This window comes from Dipodomys ordii, unplaced genomic scaffold (assembly GCF_000151885.1).
Source record: "Dipodomys ordii isolate 6190 unplaced genomic scaffold, Dord_2.0 Scaffold86, whole genome shotgun sequence".
Classification (NCBI taxonomy): Eukaryota; Metazoa; Chordata; class Mammalia; order Rodentia; family Heteromyidae; genus Dipodomys; species Dipodomys ordii.
The window spans coordinates 2552618-2574954 of NW_012267302.1; the positions used below are offsets into that span (position 1 = coordinate 2552618).

The window sequence follows — 22337 nt, forward strand, 5'->3', positions numbered from 1 at the left end:
CCAGTTGCTTTTTGGAAGCAGAGAAGATATTGAGAGATGACCTATGTCTCAAAGAAAAGGCTCTTTACTCACGTGTAGGCCTCAAAGTCCCCATTGTTAATGGCTTCAATCAGCTGTTCTGTGATCTTAATGATCTCCTGTTTTCGCACTGTAGGAGAAAAAAAAACAAAACTGCTACTTTATCTGCTGGCCATCTCCCAAGTGACAAGAGAGCCCTCCTTAATCCTTCAGGGAGTCCCCTGGTACCTCTTTTTCAAAGACATCCCTCTTTTCTGTCTTTAAGGTCCTTAGCAGGAGTAAGCCCACCTTTCTCTCCATTCTCTCTGTGGTGTCTGCAGAACCAATTGACCACCTTTTCTTAAAGCCCACCCATTAGTCATGGATCTCTGGATTTTGCCTCTCCATCAACAACCAGGTCACAGAAAACACTCTTGTCTTTAACGGCTGAGGCATCTGGAACTTCTTGAATGTTCTACCAGAGTCTGTGTATCCATCTCCAGCAGGTTTAGCCTCTCTGAGAAGCATCTCCCAATATAGCTGTTTCCACCCCCTACTTCTCTCACTGGAAGACACTCCGTCAGGTCTCAGTTACCACCTACAGTCTTAGCCCTCGTTCAGCAGCCCAGAACCTAGCTTTGGGGCACCAGCCAGTCTGAGAGAAGAATCTAGCTAGGGATGAAGATTCCAAAAGAATGGAATCCTAAGAAGGAATTGTCTGCCTAATTCTCTTCACCCTATTCATCTCCTTCCTCCACAGGGCTTTTCTGGGATAAAGAATTTCAACTGTAAACACCCTTGGACAATCTCTCACCAAAGATAGCTCAATTTTCCCTGGACAAAGCTTAGAAAAGCTATAAATCTCACACCAGCTCTCATGCCAGAGTGTGTCCCTGAGGAAAACCAAGACAAGGCTCAGGCTCAGAGGTAGGTGGAGAACCTCCCTCTCTACCCCATTCCAAGCCAAGAAACAGCTGGTGACATCCTGGCCTCAGAAACAGCATCATTATTAGCAGGGGTTACTGCCAGATTAAAGGAATGTATGGACTGAGTTCGGCTAACCCTAACTGGAGCCCTGGGCTGACCCAGACCATAAGCCTTTCCCCATAGGAGTGAGAGGCTGCAAGACAAATGCAAGCATGAGAACAGCACCAGCATTAGAACAGCACCACTGTGCTGGGCCAGCACAACCAAGGAGCATGGTGGGAGCAGAGAGCATGGCTGAAGTGCAACCAGGAGGGACCCCCAGGTACCATCACAAGGGGGGCAGCTCTGGGTGAGCAAGCAGTGGGTTAGAGGAGCCAACAACCTCTGTTGCTTTTCTACAGAAGCAAGCAGATATATCTAGGTAACATACAACCGCGTTACACCCACCTAGAGGACCTGACGGGGGCCCTGTGGGTGAAGAGGACTGCATTTAGAAACTTTGAGGATAGAAGGTAGAAGGAAAACAAGCAAAGTGAGGCACCCTTGAACACAGACAGAACTAAAAATACAAACTTCCATAAACCCTGAAAAGCACCATGTGGAGACCTTCTATTCTCATTTCTTTTTCCTAACAACACTTGAAACAGGTGCCATTTCCCACCCCACCCCCTCCCCCCCACTTCACAGATATGGAAATTGAAGTTCTGGGAAGCTAAGCTAACACAGACTTTTTCAGCTAAATTATGTGGGACTTAAACTTAAGTCTGTTCTACTCTTGTAAGATACTATGCTGAGCCTCAAGAAATACTGCACAGTTCCTCAGCTGATCCAGTTTCACCCTTGCTCCTCCTCTTACCCTGGTAGACCTGACTTCCTACTCTGCCCTTCTTCCTAGCTGTTGTGAAGGCAAGGGTGCCCCCCCCCCTCCACAACCCAAGGGCTTGCTACTCCCTCCCTCCCTCCCTCCACACTTCTTCCACCCATGCTTCTGGTGTTTCTTTGGGCTCCTGCCTGTTAAGAGCAGTGTGTCCAGCTGTTCCCCCACCCTCGGCAGAGGCCATGCTCCCAAAGCTGATGACAACAGGTAGCTGAGCTAGGCTAACAGCTCTGGTAGGGATCCCTGAGGGGCCTCAAGACAAGCCAGGGAGTTGGAAGCCAGAATGTGCCTCCCTCACACTTACTGGCTGAGGAGCAGAGAGAAGGCTGGGGCTGCATGCCTGCAGAGGGGGCTGTTCTGTCCCGGGAGCTCCGTCCTTCAGGCACCAAGCTGCCATTCCCAGTGCGGAGCGGGGCAGCTAGCCAGCCAGGGCAGGGCAGGGCAAGGCAGAGCAGCCAAAACAAACAGAACAAGGCAGGTGAGCGAGCAAGCCAGAAAGGACCCGAGCCCATGGCACTGCAGAGCCTGGGCAAGGTGACGCCTCAGGCTGCTCTGGACGCTGGACCACATCCCACTCCGCTGCCTCTGCCAGAGAGGCCTCACAGCCAGGAGCACTGGGGAGGGTGCACAGACCTGGGCTTTACAGCTCCAAGAGCAGCCTTAAAACAGACTGTACAAGAAGCCCTGCTCCTGGAGAAGATGCTTGAAGGGCTAAGCCCAGGAGTGAAGGTGCCAACTACTCTGCCAGCATCACCAGAACCGAACTGAACTGACTCCCAGCTGTCCTGGCAGTCATATTCTCGCTGCCTTATATGTACATGATTTTGATAGTTTGGGTTCCCAAAGATTTCGTGCCCCTATTGCTTTTGGCATGCTCTCTCAGCTAACTTAGAACATCCTCCATTTTTTTTCTACTGGTTTGGATTGAAGGTCACTTACTAAAGGCCCAAGAAGCAATTCCAGAAGGCCAACCCAAGGAACAGGAAGAGATTCTCACTGGCCTCACCTGCCATATTCCCTGCAACCCTGGCACTCTGGCTGATATGGGCTGGTAGTTCTTGTAGCCTATCAAGACACAGCCATGTGAGGCTTTACAGGCATCATATTAGTTCCAACTTTATCATTCATGGCCAGACCTCAGAACTAGAGCCAACCAACTCATCCCAGACAGTTGGTCCTGATTTTATTGTATTTTATTTTTGTTTTGGTGCTGAAGAAAACCTAGAGCTGTGCATATGCTAGACAAGTGTTCTACCACTAATCTACGCCCATAACCCCTTGTACTGGTTTCAAAATTGAAAGTTTCACATCCCAGGAAGTGCTTTGATCCTGAGAAAACTGGGATGACCAGTTACCCCACTTTTGCTGGGACTTAAGCTGCCTGTTCTGGGATGTCCAAATCATTATCAGCAACAGGAATAGCTCCCTGAACCCTAGTCCTGGAAGCAGGTAATATAGCTGTTCTGAATTTGTTTCAAAGAGAGTCCTTTTGCCCAGTCTAGCAACAGTCTAGAGACAGAGGCCTCATATTTTGGCCTATAGAAAGTAGCTTTTATGCCAAGCCTTCTCCTGCAGTATGAAGAACCAATAATTCTAGTTCTGGGGACAGAGAAGACAAGTGCCCCACCAGTGCCAAGGTACCTGGGCCACAGCTGGGGTCCCTTCCCCTCCAAGGAATAGCACTTACCTTTGAGGTCCTCATCTTCTGTAGTGGTGTTGCAGCTCTCTGTGGAGCCCTGTGAGCCAAAAAGAACATGTTTCTATATGTTCCTCAGTGAAAAAAAGAACAAAAGCAGAACTTGGGTTCCTATAAGAGGTACAAGGAGAAACCTTAGAAGCTTCCACAACCGTCCTTGCTCTCTGACTTACAAACTCTGGGTAACCAAATACCCTTCTTAGGGTTTTTGAACTTGTTAGTAAGTGCTCTCATCTACCCAGCTAACTTGGGCTAAAACCTGGCATCATCCTTGATTCTTCCCTTCTTCTATTTTTCTTATAGCAAGTAGAAAATAAAATTCAACAGTAGTTCTATCCCCAAAACAAATTCTCTATTTTCTTTCTCTTTAAGTCCAAGCTAACACTATTTCACCCCTAAACCACTGTTAGCTCTCCAAGACCTCCCACTTCCACACTTGTCTTCCCCCTTGAGTTTTTGCCTAGAATGTGGCTACAAGTGATCTTGTAAAATTCAAGTTAGATAATATTTCTCCCCTGCTAAAAACTGCCAGCCAGAGAAGTTCTCTTTGCTACAAGAACAAAACACAAACAAACCCCACTGCAAGTCTAGCCTGCTTCTGCAGCTTCACACTCTCCTTTCTGGCCACTGCTCTCACCACACTCAGCTCTGCTTGATTCTTCTAACTCTTGTACAGGTCAGCCATTGCACCTGTGCTCCTTCTGCTCAGGGCACTTGGTCCCACAGACCAGCTGGCTGCTTCCTGTCCCTACTGTGTCGTTTCTAGCTTGGATATTCTCTCTCAAGATACTCAAATAACTTCCTGTTCACTCTCAATATTTTGTGCCACCTTCTTCAGAGCACTTATCACTACTGGATTTTAACTCATTTGGTTATTGATTTTTCATCTGACCCACTTATTCCTGTGGACAGTTTCCCTGCTACCGCTGTAAAGTAGAGCTCAATAGGGGGCGCTCAATAGGTATTCTCTAATGTTAGCAGAAATAAAGGGCCGAGTGGTGGTGGTGGGGTTGGGGGAAAAATAATTCATTATGGTCTTTTTGTTGTGCAGCTTGAATTCAGGATCTGGAAGCTGTCTCTGAGCTTTCTTGCTCAAGGCTAGCGCTCTACCACTTTGAACTACAGTGCCACTTCCAGTTTTCTAGTGGTTAATTGGAGATAAGAGTCTCAGGGACTTTCCTGCTCAGGCTAGCTTCAAACTGCAATCCTGTCTCCTGAATAGCTAAGAATACAGGTGTGAGCCACCAGTGCCTGGCCTTTTTTTTTTTGGTACTGGTCCTGGGGCTTGAACTTGGGGCCTGGGTGCTATCCTTGAGCTTTTTTGCTTTTTTTTAGCTCCACTTTTGGCTTTTTTTAGTGCTTAGAAATAAGAATCTCATAGACTTTCCTGCCCAGGCTGGCTTTGAACATTGATCCTCAGATCTCATTCCCCTGAGTAGCTAGAATTACAGGCATGAGGCTACCAGTGCTCAGCTATTTGTTTATTTTTATTTTTTATTTTTATTTATTTACTTTTTGGGGGGTCCGGTCATGGGCCTGAACTCTGGGCCTGGGCACTGTCCCTCAGCTCTTCAGCTCAAGGCTAGAGCTCTACCACTTGAGCCACAGCGCCACTTCCGGCTTTTTCTTTTTGCTTATGTGGTGCTGAGAAATCGAACCCAGGGACTCATGCATGCAAGGCAAGCACTCTACCGCTGAGCCACCTTCCCAGCCCTGAGACTAGATTTTTGATCTTTCTAGAAATGGGCACTCTGGAACACCAGCAGTGAGAATATAACTAGATAAGGCATTTGAGATATTTGGATATGCATTTATTCTACCACTTGAGCCACAGTGCCACTTCCGGCTTTTTTCTTTTTTCTTATGTGGTGCTGAGGAATCGAATCCAGGGTCTCAGGCATGCAAGGCAAGCGCTCTACCACTGAGTCACCTTCCAAGCCCGTTTTTTTTTTAAAAAGCTATCATTCATTCCCATTTAAACTCTATAAATCATTAAGATTCTGTTAGTACTATCCCCAATTCACAGCTAAGAAAAATGAGGTACATAGTGGTTGCATTTGTTCAGAGTTCTAAAGCCAGAATTACTATCACGTCTATCAGACTGCAGAGTTTGAGCCTAAAATCGCTCAGTTTGCCTTTCCTCAGTGTGGAGCAACTAACAGACCTACAGTGTCTCCAGCCTGGCCTTTGTGAACACCTCAACCCCACGGTGCAGCTGATAGGCGACCCTGTGGATTCTGAGCCCTGCCTTCCTGCCTCCTGCTGATTCAGAAAGCAGGGCAGTCTCAGAAACCATCACTTACCTTGATCCCATCTGTAGCATTGTGTACCACGGTGGTTTGTGGCTCCTGCGAGAGAAGATAAAAATTACCCTCCTGACTTGGGGTCTGACCTACAGCGCTTCCCTGAGACCCGTCCTTACCCCACTGACCTGTATGAGGACCAATGAAGCCAGCCCAACCACCCATCCCCATAAGACAAAATATACTGGTTTAAGGAAAGCCCCAGGGAGCTGCAAAGCTCTGGATTCAAGAAATTGCACTGATAGGTAAAGACTGCGCCTAGCAGGAACAGGTGCATGGGAAGCTGGGATGACAAGGGCTTCTATCCCTGATTGCTACCCTGATTCTGAGAGTTCTTTCTACATGGGGGCTGCATAGGTCATGTACATAGAGGAGTCACAGGACTCAGGACACAGGCTGGGCCCTGCCAACAGTATTCATCAAGGGGTGCATGGAGGCAGGGACAGAGAACAGAATAATAAGGTCTCCCAGCAAACCCAATGCCACGTCAGCAAGCTAAGCTGAGAAAGCTGCCCATTTTGTACACCTTTTGCTTTCCCTAGGTGGCCCTAAGGCACACATGAGGTAGCACAAGAGTCTGCAGGAAGTAGGGGGCATAGTAAGCACAATACTACAATACTCTGTCTCCTGTGCTAACTCTTTAGTTAGCCACTATTAGTCAAGGGAACTCTGAAACACAATGCCCTTTGGAAGAGCCCTGGGAAAACTCAAAACAGGTAGGGGCTCTCCAGGATCCCAGAAACTTCAGCATTATCCAGAAGTAGGGGATCCCAGACTTCCTTCTTGCTCCTGTCTTTGCAAAGGAGAAGCTGAGGCAGGTCCTACAAAGGTGGCCTCTAAGAACTGATGCACAGTACCAAGAAAGTTCCTACCCTCTTTTCTTATAAGCAACTCACCTTCCTGGTCCCTACGGCTGACCCATGGTGACAGCGGAGGGGGGGGGGCGGGGGGGGGTGTCACAGCCTGGGCCTAGGAGGCTTAGCTGAGAGCCTTGGTCACTCTTCCCCCCAATAGCACAAAGAACAGGAACAGCGGTTGTGCCATGCATGATGGAGTGGGGCCAGGCGGGACTATGAGGGCAAGGGGCCTATGGAGCAGCAAACTAGACAGCCTGCTCTACAGGAATGAAGAAAGCAAAGGGGCTGAATAGTCCTAAGGGAGAAGGCAAGAAAAGGAAGAGGGAAAGAGCAGGAGGCAGCCAGGGACAGAGGCAGAGAAGCTGTAGTCAGGAGGTACCATGGCCGTCTGCAAGGACGCAGGCTCTTGGGCTGGGCTTACGAGACTGTTTTTGTTGTTGCTCTGTGGCTGAGACAAGAAAACAGATGGTTTAGTTTCTCTCGTCACCAAAGCTGCTCAGGTTCGGCTCCCAGACCTCCCTATCCCCCTGGCCTAGCCTGGAGGACGTAAGCCTGAGGTGGCCATTGTTAACACTATGCAGATGGGAGCAATGGTTGGAGAGATGATGGGAGAAGGGAATATTGGGAGAGCCTCAGAGATCTAACTCTGGATGCATCTTCTGACTTGTTTTATCTCTCCAGAAATCCTGCTTCTTCCAGGTGCCGCATCACTGTGCAATTATACTTGACCTAAAGAAATTCAGCATCTTCTTCCCACATGACAAATGGAAAGGATGGTGATTTATAAGAAAGTAGAACAAAGCTGTTCCACCTGGCAGCTACATTTCCTTCCCCTTACAACACCAGCTTGAAGTCTGACCTGAGAGGAAGAGAAAAGAGAAGACCAAGAATACCTGGCCTAAGGAGGTGGTACCCAGAGAAGAAAGAGGTGGAACTCAACTTTGGATACAAAATGTATCCACTTGCCTACAGAGCAAAGACAGAGCAGTGCTCTTCACCTGCCTGATAATTCTTGGACTTGATTCTCTAGAAATGAAGGCAGGACTCCAATGAGGGGCAAGACAAACCTTAGCAAGGGCTGAGGCTATAGTCCCAGAACCCAGCCCTCAGGAAAGAGCAGGCTGCCTAGCAGGCCAAGATTCCTAAGGTCAACATACCACCAGGGTTATCACCTTGTCTTTCAAAACATGACAGGAAGAAGTGGGGAGAGGCTTGTGAGGAAGGAAAAGGCCAATGTCCAGGGAAGGGAGCTACATCAATGTCTTCTGTCTCTTACAATTGCCTAACTGGTGCAGTAGTCTTGCTGGGTTTCCCTGTGGAGTTGTGGCCTCCAAGGGGCTTCTCAGTGGCTGTCTTCACCAGGCAGAGATGGACAAATGTGTGGCTCTGACCTCTGTGCAGGACATGGGGCATGCTGACAGAATAGAATAGCTTCTTTTCTCCTAGGACACACAGAGAAGGCAACGGAGCTGCCCTACAGCTTACTTGGAGGCCTCTTAGACCAGAGCTGACATCATCCACCCCATCTTGCTGTCAGTGGCTGGGATGCCACCAAACCCAGAGATAGGCATAGAATCCTGGGCCAGGCTCTACGTGACACAAAATACCACTGAAAATATTGTGACAAGAGAGGGCCCCATGGATCAAATTTTGAACAGCTCTCTTCTATTCCCATTAAAAGAGAAAAAAACCCTCCGAGTTTGACTGCTGATGCTGACCTCTTGCTCAGGTCTGTTTGGAGAGCAGCCCTGCCTGTAAGGTCTAGTTGTCCCTCACAGGGGACAAGGACTCCCAGGTACCTAGAAAACCTTCCTATCTGCAGAGGGCATGATAACACCCAAGCGGTCCTACCTCTGTACTTAATGGATGGTTTCATAGTTACTCATTGCTGTGTTCTCCTTGGTGCCCTATGCCCCATGAGAAAGAAGACACATTTATTATAGTCTTGCAGCTCTTCCCTCTTGGGGTTGGATGGGCAGGATGGAACCATGGGCCCTGCTGGAGAATGGGACTGAGCAAGGCTGAGTGTGGAGCAGCTCATTTGCCTGCACATGGCTGCCCCCTGACTCCATCTACAGGAAGCAGCTGCCTATATGTGGGTTGCACGGCCCCTCTTCCTAAGTGACAGTGAGTGAGAACTCCTTTTTGAACTTGTCACCAGGCTCCAAGTTCCTGCCAGCTTTGTGCCCTACCACTTGAACCACAGCTCCATTTCCAGATTTTGGTTGATGAGTGGCATCACAGACTTTCTTGCCTGGGCTAGCTTCAAATCACAACCCTCAGGTCTCAAGCCTCCTGAGCAGCTAGGATTACAGACATGAGCTGCCTGCACCTGGCTGCTTGACTTTCTATTCCCTCTGTCCTGGGATGCTGGGGGTCATCCAACCTCCACAGCAGAGGGAACCATTCCACACCTTCCAATGCCCACTTCTAAGGCCACTTGAGAGGCCTTGGGTAACAGACCCTGCCTGGCAGGACAGGCCACACCTGCCCACACAGCACAGACATGCAGTGAGGATGAGTGAAGCACACGCACATGGCACAATGGGTCTGCGTGGCTGACAGGCGGGCGCAGGCAGCATGGAGTGGGCGGATGGGTGGGCAGGCAAGGCTCACCATTAGGTGCACGCTGGAACTCGACTTCCTTTTCTGGACACACCACAGCAAAAGGGAAAGAGAAGGGGAAAGAGGAGGTAAGAAGAGAAGCACAGAGACACTGCAGGTTAGTGCACCAGCTCTGCATTGGGGAAAAAGAAGCAGAAGAAGGAGACCAGAGTCCAGGACCAAAGGGTTCCAAACAGCACACAGACTGACAGGCACATACTCCTCTAGATCCCAGAGATGAAGAATTCCTCTGCAGTCAAATTCACAAACATGGACTTAGTACATTCTGAGAAGTGTCAGCCTTGCTCAGAGGAAGCGTCTTAAGGAGATTAAATCATGGGTGTATGTGGGTAAGTAGCATCTGGTTGCTGCAGATTTACAGGTTTAGTTTTACAGAACTAGTGCATTTATGAGGGTATTTACTTTCTCTCACGGCTAGGTCTGCCTGAAGCTCCGGTGAGCAGTCACCTGGTAAACAGCAGAAGCTATTCTGGACTATTCTTGGCTTTAATAACTTTTGACTTCAGAATCCAGACTTTACCAGACCTCTAACTTGCTTCTCAGATAAAGATGCTGGGCTTTTGAAAATGATCTCACAGTTAAATTCTGACATCTTTGTTGGTATGGCCATGCTTAAGAGATTTGAATGTTTGATGGCATTTTATATTGTCTGGCTAATGGGTGCACAAGAATGCTGGTGAGTAAAAGTACACCAGAGAGGGAAGGTCAAAAGCAAACGCCCCCTTATCATCCCCTAGATGCTCTTAGACTCTATGTTCAGATATGCAACAAAAGCATCAAATAGCACTGCATGGCACATTGAAGATATATCTGAGAGCTGGGCGCCGGTGGCTCACACCTGTAATCCTAGCTACTCAGGAGGCTGACATTTGAGGATCACGGACAGGAAAGTCTGTGAGACTCGTATCTCCAGTTTACCAGCAAAAAGCCTGACATAGAGGTATGGTTCAAGAGTGTCAGCCTTGAGTAAACAAACTAAGGGACAGTGCCCAGGCTCTGAGTTCAAGTCCCAGTACTGGCAAAAAGAAAGGAAGGAAGGAAGGAAAGGAAGAGAGGGAGGGAGGAAGGGAGGGAGGGAGGGAGGGAGGGGGAAAGGAAGAAAGGAAAGAAGGAAGGAAAGGAAGGAAAGAGAGAAAGAAAATATGTATATACCTCAGTAGACTGAGTCTAATTATATATGGTGTAATTAGCTCACTGGGAGACAGAAGTCCCTTGGGTATATGCCTGTCTAGTGTTTGACTTTTGTATATTCATTTAAAGACATCCAACAACACTTAGTGAGGTCTGTTCTAGGCATGATAAACATGTCTGAGAAGTCATTTCTCCTCTCAAGGGGCTAACATTCTACTTTAAAAAATCTCAGTGCTGGGCTGGGTGGTAGAGTGCTTGCCTTGCACACATGAAGTCCTCCTTGGGTTTGCTTCTTCAGTACCACATAAACAGAAAAGGCCAGAAGTGGCACTGTGGCTCAAGTGGTAGAGTGCTAGCCTTGGGCAGAGAAAGGCTCAGAGACAGCGCCCAGGCCCTGAGTTCAAGCCCCAGGACTGGCAAAAAAAAAAAAAAAATCAGTGCTGTAGCTCATGTCTATAATCCTGGCAATTTGGGAGGCTGAGAACAGAAGGTTAGCAGTTCAAAGCCAGCCCAGGCTGAGATCCCTTCTCAACTTACAGCTAGATGCCATGGCATATGCCAGTCATCTTAAGCAATGTGGGAGGCTAAGACTGGGAGAACTGAAGTTCCAGACCAACTCAGTCTCTGAGATTCCATCTCAATGCAGAGATGCTGGGTGTGGTTGTGTGATGTGGTTGTGTGTCAACCCAGTCAAGACAGAAAGCCTAAAATAGGGATTTTTGGTCCAGGTGCCTTCCCCGGCAGGAAGTGAGACCCTATCTCAAAAATAACCAGTGCAGAGCCAACCAGACATTATAATCCTAGCTTATAATCCTAGCTCCTCAGGTGGTTGAAATCTGAGAACTGGGGTTTGAAGCCAGCTTGGGCAAACAAATTTGAGACATTTTTATCTCCAATTTACCAGCAAAAAGTTGGAACTTCAAGCATGGCTAAAGTGATAGAGTGCCAGCTGTGAGCAAAAAGCCAAATGAGAGTATGAGATTCTGAGTTCAAGCCTCAATACCAGGACAAAAACAAAGCTGGGGAGGGGGGACGGACTAATTATTGCCAATAGAATGGGTCTGTAAACGTTAAAATGAATAGTCCATAATTTAGACTAAAAAAAGAAAAGCTTAAATATAATTGGACCTCTTCTACATTAGCCTTTTTGAGTATACTCAAATATATGATGGAATTTTATTTCCAAAATTAGCCTTCAAAGAGATAAATCCTGTCTATTGCCTATCTTACGTTCCACTTATCTGTCTTATTACTTTATCTAAATAGCATGCACTTGCTTTGAAGAAAGTTCCACATCTTATATATCATTGCAATTTCCACAGTGCTTAGCAAAATGCCTTATATAAGATGAGCAAAAGTGTGCTGACTGACCAGGGTTTGCTGATTCCAGCTTTTCCCAGGTGAAAGAGAGTGCTGGTTTCTAAGGTTCACAGAATCAGGGTGGTAAGGAGTGGACTGGGCACTCACTCACCAGTCCCAATCTTGGTTATGGTGATTTTCAGGGGCCACAGGAATGACTTGTACCTAGACCTGGCCTTAAAGCAGAAGCCTTTCACTGTTTGCATTAGCCTTGTGAGGAATACGTTCTCAACTGGTCTCTGAGTTAGCTCTCTCCTTCCTGAGCTATTCTACAAGAGAACCCAAGATCTCTTTTCCATTGTAAGGCTGTTTTCCAGGCTAGTACACTTCTTTCAGGTTTTTGTTGTTGTTGTTGTTTTTTGGCCAGTCCTAGGGCTTGAACTCAGGGCCTGGGCACGGTCCCTGAGCTTCTTTTGCTCAAGGCTAGCACTTCACCACTTGAGCCGCAGCACCACTTCCAACTTTTTCTGTGTATGTGGTACTGGAGAATCAAACACATGGCTTCATGCATCTAGGCAAGCACTCTACCACTAAGACACATTCCCAGCCCACATCTTTCAGTTTTTCTCTCCATCCTTTCAGGGCTTTGCCCTCATTCATACACAATTGGGTGCCTTTAAATGCCAGACTGATTTTAAAGAGCCATACTTCACTTCTATTACTGTGTATGTGTGTTCAAAATATTATAATGGAAGAGGGTGCATGCCTTTTCTCCATACTTAAGCAAATGCTCAAATAGTACTTATGAAAATAACTATATATTTTTCTTTTTTTGGCAGTACTGAGGTTTCTATACAGGACCACACACTTGCTGGGCATGTGCTCTACCACCTGAGCCATTCTCCCAACCCTTTTTTTCCTTTTGCCTTAGCTATTTCTCAAATAGAGTCTTAGTCTTCTGTTTTTGCCCCAGGTGGTCTCAGATCACTATCATTCCCACAGGCATCCCATATAGCTGGGGTTACAGGCTCACTCTACCACACTCTCATTTCTTATTGAAATGAGAGTGTCACTAGCTTTTTGCCTAGGCTGACCTTCAACTATGATCCTTCTATCTCCACTTCCCAAGTAGCTAGGACTACACGTGTAAGCCACTGTGCCCTATGGCTTAGATGGTCATCTGGGCCTTGGACTAGCAGAATGCAAAGCTGTTTTAGACTAGCAGGCTAACAGGATTGCCACCTTGTCCTCTGATACGTCTCTTACTTTTCCACAGACCTTGGATCACTAGCATCTACTTTCAAAGATACCTATTCAGAACCTGGGTCTCCAAATTCAAGAGCACAAGACAGACTATCTACTCAAACTAAGGCTAGTATTTTAAACTTACAGAAAGCTTCTAAACAGCGAGAAGAGAGCTTCTCATGGATACTTGGCAGAACACCTCAGGGAAGGGGAAGACAGGATCTGGAATGCAGGATGCTGAAAGCTCTGGGATTCTGGAAAACTTCTCAGGCTTCCTTTGCCAGCCTGATAATCTCCTCAACTCCACATACCTTGCTTTGTCCTTCCCTTTCCTTTTCTCCCTTTCATATATCCAACCCATTAGCTGGTTTACATACATATGGGTTATAAACAATGTAGAAAATGGAAGTGGGAAAAACAAACACTCCTACCACACTTCTAGCTTTTTTCTTGTGGAATTAAAAAATACCATTATGAGCTTTATACAAGTGTATGTCTTATTTTAGAAATAATACTTTGGAGCCAGGCGCGGGTGGCTCATGCCTGTAATCCTAGCTACTCAGGAGGCTGAGATCTGAGGATTGTGGTTCAAAGCCAGCCTGGGCAGGAAAGACCCTGAGACTCCTATCTCCAATAAACCACCAGAAAACCGGAAGTGGTGTTGTAGCTCAAGTGGTAGAGCGCTCGCCTTGAGCTGAAGAGCTGAGGGACAGCGCCCAGGCCCTTAGTTCAAGCCCCATGACCGACAAAAATAAAATCTCAGCCTCCGGAGTAACTCAGGCTGGCTTTTAACTGTGATCCTTACATTTTATCTTCCTGAGTGGTTAGGATTATTGGCATGAACCACTAGTGCCTGGTTATCTGATCTTGTTTGTTTTGTTTTTGTGGTGCGAGAGCTGAAATCCAAGACTTTGCTATACTCTGCCTCTGAGCTACCTAGCGCCAGGTGTATTTCTGACCTATCTGTATCCCTGTGTTCTGGCTGTATACTGAGTATCAATATGTGAGAACTCATAACAAAGTTTTATTGTTTTTAGGTTACAGAAGTAATACAGTCTCACTTGAAAGAAAATTAATAAGTGTTCTTTAAAATTCCATACTCTAGAAGCAATTATCACTGAATTACCCCGTAAGCTTCCTGTACCCTTAAGCTTTCTCCATAAGCTTTTTGGCCTGAATCATCCCCAACAGAAGGTTCTGTTGCAATGTGTGAGTCTAGGTGTGCCCACCTTTTCCTAAGGTGAGATGAAAGCTCCATCTCTTGCATGTCCTGTGTACACCTCAGAACCATGCAAGGGGCTAGACTTCAAGTAAGGACGTATTAAACATTTTATTAAGATGGACATATTGTTAGCGTCTTTCCCAGGGAGAAATATCCAAATCTCTCTCCAACTAGGCATGGAAACATGGCTCAAGCACAGTGTAGTGCCCGCCTAGCACGCATAAAGCCCTATGTTCAAACCGAAGTACCACCAAAATAATAATGATAATAATTATAATAAACCTACTCTTTGATTTATACATAAGTAATAAATCTGCTCTTTTTCTCTAATTAGGCCCCACACATCTGTCTCACATCCATAACCAGGGACTGCCCCAGCTCTCAGCAGATATATGCAGAACCAAAGTTCCCCTAACAGGGCCAGGACACAGAAGCAGACTCATAGGGAACAAGGGAAAGAGGAAGGGGTAGGGGAGGGGAGCCAGGCATATTTCAACTATGGGTACAAGATTCTGGGAAGAGGCCCAATTTCAACTTTGGCTGGAGATTTGAAGCTTTGGATAATTTCAAAATTTCAACTTCTTTGTGATGTTAAGTTGGTAGGTTTAAACACACCAAGAACACCTATCCAATGGCTTAACCCCAGGAACCTTTCTGTCTCCAAAGCATATGTGTATCTGGTTCCTACGTGTACCCCAGCTACCTCTCTTTACTTCAAGCCAAGACCAGCAGGGCTTTGTACTGGTCCCTGAAGCCACCTAGTCCCTCCTCTTGCTAGGGTCCCACAAGAAAGTTCCTTCTCCAGATGAGGAGCCTATCTTTGAGAAAAGCCTAAAACACTTTCACTCTGTGGTATCTGAATTGGGTTCTAGAAGTGTTTTACAGATAGGAACAAAAGACTAAAAAGATAGTGGCTTCAGGTTCCTAGCCTCATACCTTGCCTTGAGTGAGCAAACCACTTCTATTTCATTAAAAAAAGAAAAGGGGGATGGAGTAGGGGAAGGAAATAAACCAAATGACCTAACACTCTGAGAGTCATGCCCTAGTGATGAGGCTAAGGATGAAGTCAGGCTGAGCTGTAGGAAGCTATGATTTAGATCACTACCCATCTAGTTTTCCCAGCCATCTAGGCTCTGGAGAGATACTTCTTCCTTCTTCCCTCAGACCAGTGGAACATGCTGTTCTGAGCACAAGGGCTTCTTATTTAAAGCAGAACAGCAAGGGCAGAACAGATCCCAGAGAAAAGGGGAACAAGATGCCTAGGATCCTCCAGCATAACTGCTGGGACAGAGGCCAGTCTCCCGTCAGAGGAGGAGAAACACACCTACCTTGACACCGCCATCCGACTTCTTGTTCAATAGACTTTTGGCAGCTGTGAAAACAAAGAGGAAAGTCTTATCTCCTGTATCTATCCCCTCTCCAGCTTGAGTTCCAGGCAGCCAGATCTGCAAGAGACTGCTGTGCTGACAAGGGGCCAACGGTCTCCAAGCCCCCAGAAAGAAGTCCTTCTCAGTATCCCCTCTGCAAGAAGGGCATCTCAAGGCTATCAGAGCCCTCAGGGCGGCACCATGGGACTCTTCTGCCATGGAAGAGAGTTCAGCAGAAGCGGTCACCTTGCGCTTAGGAGGAGAAACAACACTTAGAACTGGAGCCACCTGAGGCACCGGGAGCACTGCCCTTGACAGCTTCCACCCAGTCTGGAAGCAGAGTGCCAGGGTGAAAGGGTGAGGGCCATATCCCTAGATGCCACGGACGTTCTCCAGATGCCACACTGGAAGGATGCAAGACATCTCCAAAGTGTTCTCAAGAAACAGTCTCACAGTTCACAAAGGAAACCAGACGTGAGGACACACAGACACAGACACAGAAACCAGGACCACCTACAGGAGGGTTTTGCCAGGGGGTTGAAGCCTTCACTGGGCAGGAACTCACTAGGTTTACTAAGTGCTAGCTGTCACCCCTTTGCCAGACTCTCTGGACCTTTGAGCAGAAAGGACTGAACAGAGTGATGAGCTGTCAAACAGCTTCTAACCAGTCATAGAGTGCTCAAGGCTGTTAACTCCACACCCAAAGGCTGGTGACACTGGCAAGCCGCATTGGCAAAGTCATAACAGCTCCAGGAAGGTAGCAGACAATAGGAGAGGCCTGAGGGGCATAAGGAGAGATTCAGCCCAGATGTCTGAATGGCCTGAACTGCCCTGGGTTTGTATCTTGGTTCTACCACTTGGTACTTTTGTGACCTCGAGTGAGTCACTTAACCTTTTTTTTTTTTTTTTTTTGTCGGTCGTGGGGCTTGAACTCTGGGCCTGGGCGCTGTCCCTCAGCTCTTCAGCTCAAGGCGAGCACTCTACCACTTGAGCTACAGCGCCACTTCCGGTTTTCTGGTGGTTTATTGGAGATAGGAGTCTCACGGTCTCTCCTGCCCGGGCTGGCTTTGAACCGCGATCCTCAGATCTCAGCCTCCTGAGTAGCTAGGATTACAGGCGTGAGCCACCAGCGCCCAGCGTCACTTAACGTTTTTGAGTCTTGGTTTCTTTATAGAATGTGATCATCAGAACGTAAACCAGTCAACTGGTGAAGATCCAGTGAGGCCATATCTGCAAAGCACTTAGCTCAATGTCTGGCCACGGTAAATACTCGTTAACCCAGGATGTCTCTATTGCTGCTGCTCTTTCGCTCTTCAGGTCATCTTGCCTACCTAACCTGTGTTCCATCTCTTTCTAGTGAGATGTCGGGGTTCTGTTGGGGTTCTCCCTGACATCTCAAGAGTCTGGCTCCAAAATTTTTTCTATCTCTAGTCATATTGGAGTTAAAAATTAATTTTTTAATGTGTTTATAGTGAGTCTGACTGCCTATGGATTTTACAGACATCAGTCAGTTCTCAACTCTGGTTGCTCAGTGTAATCACTTGCAGAGCTTTATAAAATGCTAGTCCTATCCCATCCAGTAAGGATTCTGACTTATATTGTCTGGTGTGGGGATAGGGCTTGCCATTGGGAGATTGTGTGTGTGTGTGTGATAATGAAGTTTGCATGCAAGGCCTCAAGCTTGCTAGGTAGGTACTCTACCAGTTGGGCCACACCTCTACCTCAAGCAAGCACTGGGAATCTTTATGAGCTCCCAGGTAATTGGTTGTTCTGTACAGGCAGAGCTGAAAACCTATGACATATATCATCTTAAAAAAAAAAAATCACGCTGTTATTCCCCTTACAGAGATGAGGAAACTAAGGCTGAGTGAGTTGAGGGGACTTGGTGTGGCAGGGTTAGGATCCAAACCCAGGGATAGCTGATTCTGAGGCTTCTGCACGCCATAGCCTTTCATCTGGGAGTCTGAAAGCATAGACTTAATAATTTTTGAGGGGCATGGTTTCCTCCCTCTATGGAGTCTTAAGCAGTGCTGCAGAAGTCCAGCCCTAGCACTTGGCAGCTCTGGGCTCTGCCCAGAGCTGTCTGCAGGTCAGGCCCACAGGCCATCTGAAGGAAAGGCTCCTACTGCCCAGCTCCACATCCCCAGGCTATTGCCTCCTGAGAGTTGGCAAGCGCCCAGCATGCACGGCTGGTTAGGGGGCTCTGGAACATCAATGCGCTCGCAGATGCCAAGTTAGGTGGTCCATCTGGCATGCCCATCTCAGCCCGCAAGCATGGGACTGGCCTCCCTGGTGAGTGGGCCTAGCATGCTGGCCCTCCTGGTGGGGTGGCAGGGAGCCGAGGCAGGCGGTCAGGGAGGACTCATGCCACGTACCTTGCCCGGCCAGGCCGGCGGCGCTCGCGGCAGGCGAGGCGGGGGCGGAGCTCTGCCTGCCAACTGAGGGGATACAATCTCTCAGTGCACAGAGCTGCCGCAAAGCCACGGGGGGCCAGACAGCAGCGAGCATGCCCCAGCACGATGCTTGGGAACCACTGGCTGCCGCACACAGTACGACCCAGGTGGCAGTGGCCAAGCCAGCTGAGCTGGGGAGCAGAGGTGCCAAGGGGCAGGCTGAGATGGCAGGAGCAGCCAGCCCTGCAGCAGTCTGGGGGACCTGAGAGGATCAGGCTTGGACAGGGTGAAGGGAATACCACGCCTTTACGTTGTGGAGATGGCTTCAGTACTTGTCCCATGGTCGCCTCTGGTGAGATTCCCCAGAGAAAAGCCTGATTTGGTGGGAAATAGGTACCTTTTCTGAGGTGATCTACTTAAGGTTGGAAGGACATTGAGCTTCATCAGACCTTCACTCCTACAACCTAAATGAGCCTGTTATCCAAGAGCCTGGAGCACAGAGCAGCCCTTTCCCCTTAACACTTTCCAAATAGTAGAGAGGCACTGGAGCACAGGAGACCCTATGGCCCTGCGCAACCATGCTTATCGATGGGCCCAGCTCCTGAGAGACACAGGTCGCTCTCCCTCATAAGGAAGGCAACCAAGAGAGACAGTTTTTCTCAGCCTGTATTTCACAAGTGCACTAAGGGTAATGATGTCCAGGAAATTAGTCCCCAGGAAGAAAACAGAAGCTGCCAGAGTTGTGGGTTCTAGAAGCTCTGATTTCATCATTTGCCAAGCTACTACAATCCAGGACTAAACTAGATTCCCTATTTGTGCAGGTACTGGGCTTGAATGCTCTTGCTCTTTTTTTTTTCTTTTTTCCTTTTTTTTTTTGCTGGCTGGTTCTCTACCACTTGAGCCATGCCTCCACTTCCAGCTTTTTACTGGTTAATTAGAGATAAAGAATTGCTTAGATTTATCTGCCTGAGCTGGCTTTGAACTTTGATTCTCCAATCTCAGCCTCCTGTATGTCCTTCATTACACCTGTAGATAGTTCTTTCTGAGGAATCTTATGGAGACTGGCTCTGTCCTCTCTAGGGCTGAAGAGGTCGACTATTCTGAAATGCACTGGTTTGGTTTGTTTGGGTTTTGGTCTTCTTTGACCTGGGCAAAGTGAGCTCTAAGACCAGACAAGGTCTGGGTAATGAGGACAGGATGATCTATAGGATAAATTAGTACTCTGTCCTAACAGCCAATTGTCTGAACAGCTCAATTATCTGAAACCAGGACACTGATTTCCTGGAGACCCAAGGCCATGAGACAGGATACTTGCTACTAATTGGTCAGGATAAAAAAAGCACAAGCTTGTCTTCACATTTCTATGATAAAAGGAGAAAGAACAAGCACCACTCTAGGTACAGCAGAGAAACTCCCTCAAACATAATTCTCTAGAAAGTTTTTTTTTTTTTTTGTAGGTTGCGGGGCTTGAACTCTGAGCCTGGGCGCTATCCCTCAGCTCTTCAGCTCAAGGCTAGCACTCTACCACTTGAGCCACAGCACCATTTCTGGTTTTCTGAGTGGTTTATTGGAGATGAGAGTCTGACGGACTTTCTTGCCCGGGCTAGCTTTGCACTGCAGATCTCAGCCTCCTGAGTAACTAGGACTACAGGTGTGAGTCACCAGTGCCTGGCTAGAAAGGTTCTTAAACCGAGAAAGCAGAAGCTGTTTAAGTAATTAGAAGATAAGTAACACAATGTGGGCCTGCAAGTCCATCTCTGTGGGAGTGGCCAACCACTTACTCCTCTCCCCCTCTGAGAAAGGAAGATTCAGGAGCACAATCTTCCTAAGTGGCCACCAACAACTTAAGAATGAACCCTCAAACCAGGGTCACAAGGGATGGGCATCTCTGAACTCACTATTCAGTCCTAACACTGGAGCCCTTTAGCTCTCCAGTTGAAGCCAGTGAAGCGTTAGGACTTCCTTCTGCAGGCTCCTCTGAGCTAAGGCCCTTGGGTTACCTGGAACCAGTAAACCAACACAGCCGAGCTCACTGGGACTCAAGGAAGCAAGCCCTGCCCAGAGTGGCTGCTCACCCTAACTGGAGGCTGGTACTCCCGCACAAGCCCTTCTCCATGCGGCACAGTAGGAAAGCGAGGGAAGGGAGTCTTGTTAAGAGGATGAAGTCAGGAAGGGAGTCTTCAATCAAAACAGCGAGGGAGTGTTAGAGGGAAGGAAGACCAGGAGCAACAGCAAGCTGGGGAGAGACCATTCTGCCTTTAGTTAAGTCTTGACATCATTTACCTTTTCCTCAAAGAAAAGCCACTGTGCTCCCAGCTGAGGGCAAACAATGATTGGGAGTGGGGTAAAAATGGGGCAAAGGGGGACTGGAGTGTCTTGCATCTTGAAAAGTAAAGTCAAGTGTGATTTACAAACTACTGATCACAACTCTTATAATTCTTCTTGCATATCTAAGCAGTTCCTTTTCATCCTACCTGCTGGTTTCTGTTTCTTCACTTTTACAGCCAGTATCTCAAAGAATACTTAAGTGTGGGTCACTATAAAAGGTTTAAAGTCCTGGAATAACTTTTATTAGGCATCTCAGCTTGGACAATATGAAGTAAGAAACCATCCTAGTGGGTGGCACCACTGCACCTCATTCTTTTTGTTGTTTCCAGCACATTCTCCAATGCCTTGGTTTGCAATCATAATGTGCTGAAATAAGAAAGAATATACAGGGACAAGGTACAGGGGAGGTGGAGAATACTTTATGGGAGATTCTAAGGAATGGAATTCATACATTTGAGCTCCAACAGAAGCCTCCCCCCCCCACCAAAGAATCTCAGTAACAGGACTTAGAATCAGGACTTGATGGCAGCAGCCCTCCAAAACAGAAATCCTTATTCATCCTGCTCGAGGTGCATGCGCACATCTGTGCTGCCTGGGACTGCTGGGTTCCATTTCTGACCCACTCACCTCTGCAGAATTAAATTGCATAGTTGGGAACACATACCTGAAAAGTTCCTGGAGACAAGCATGGTGGTGAGGATGGCACCCTGGGGAAAGAAGAAGGTCTCATGAGTTCAACTGAATGTCAGTAAAAGTAGCATGGCCTAAAGCAAAAGCAGCTGCTTTTAGGTTAGATTCCACACACTTCAGGTTTCTGCCCCTATCCCCCAAAATGTACAAATAGCCCTCAGCTCTAGCAGGATGGGAGCTTCTTGAAAAGATAGGAACTGCACTGCTGGAAGGCCACATTTCAGGAGGCTAATGGTCCAGAAAAAAAGACCCACCTTCAGTTTTCTCCGGGCATTGAACTTTCGCAAGCACTCTACAGTCTCTTGGCGATGCATCATGGAGGCCACTGTGGACCGTTGCTGGAAGCCAAACACAAAGACCTGTGAGACCCCAGCCCAGGTCCTCTACCCTTTACCTTAGTCCTGGCACTAATGATTACTTGAGGACAGGGTCATGTGCTCTGGCACCACAGAGCTGCTCTGAAGCTCAAAGGAGGTCTCAGACACAAAAACACTTTTAGAACAAAAGCACTATCCCAAACTCAAGGTTATATAGGGACACGTGAATATGAAACCACCACCAATAACAGATGCTAGATGAGTGTGCTGAGAAAGCTTTCTTCTAATCTTCCTTGGGCAAAGGTGGCTGAGGATGGGAAAGAATATCCGGAGTGCTGGGACCTGGTTCAGTTACTTCTTCGGCAACTGTTTACCAAATACTCACTGTAGTTCACATTCTGAACTCTGAGAGACAGCAGAGAGCTGTAAGTGCTTTGCAAACTTCTATTTAAGCTTCTTAAAAATCATTAGTGCTAGCTGGGCACCAGTGGCTCACACCTGTAATCCTAGCTACTCAGGAGGTTGAGGATCTGAGAATCATGGCTCAAAGCCAGCCGGGGCAGGAAAGTACGTGAAACTCTTATCTCCAGTAAACCACCAGAAAACTGGAAGTGGCGCTGTAGCGCAAGTGGTAGAGTGCTAGCCTTGAGCTGAAGAGCTGAGGGACAGTGCTCAGGCCCAGAGTTCAAGCCTCAAGACCGACAAAAAAAAATCATCAGAGCTATAGGACATGACATTAAGTAAAATAAGCCAGCCATACTGACAGGTACTGCATGTTCTCTTTCATATGTGGAAATTAAAAAGAAATAAAGTTAGTGGTGCTGTCGCTCGAGTAGAGTGCTTGCCTTGAGCTGAAAAGCTTAGGGACAGCGCCCAAGCCCAGAGTTCAAAAAACAAAACAAACAAAGCAAAAGTTGATTAGTTTTAGGCTGGGGAGGTGGCTTAGTGGTAGAGTGCTTGCCTAGCAATCACGAAGCCCTGGGTTCGATTCCTCAGTACCACATAAACAGAAAAAGATGAAAGTACCATTGTGGCTCAAGTGGTAAAGTGCTAGCTTTGAGTT

At 47.5% G+C, this 22337-nt stretch overlaps 1 protein-coding gene across 1 annotated transcript in view; it reads right to left on the reverse strand.

Moving 5' to 3' along the window:
• Camk2g (calcium/calmodulin-dependent protein kinase II gamma) overlaps nt 1-22337 on the reverse strand; it is a 60879-nt gene that overhangs the window by 6866 nt on the left and 31676 nt on the right. The window contains exons 11-18 of the mRNA XM_013025599.1: nt 21212-21295; nt 20932-20974; nt 15508-15551; nt 7037-7105; nt 5801-5845; nt 3489-3537; nt 2106-2219; nt 73-148 (exon numbers count right to left, since the gene is read on the reverse strand). Of these exons, the coding sequence (XP_012881053.1) occupies nt 73-148; nt 2106-2219; nt 3489-3537; nt 5801-5845; nt 7037-7105; nt 15508-15551; nt 20932-20974; nt 21212-21295 (524 nt within the window). The remainder of the gene's footprint in view (nt 1-72; nt 149-2105; nt 2220-3488; nt 3538-5800; nt 5846-7036; nt 7106-15507; nt 15552-20931; nt 20975-21211; nt 21296-22337) is intronic.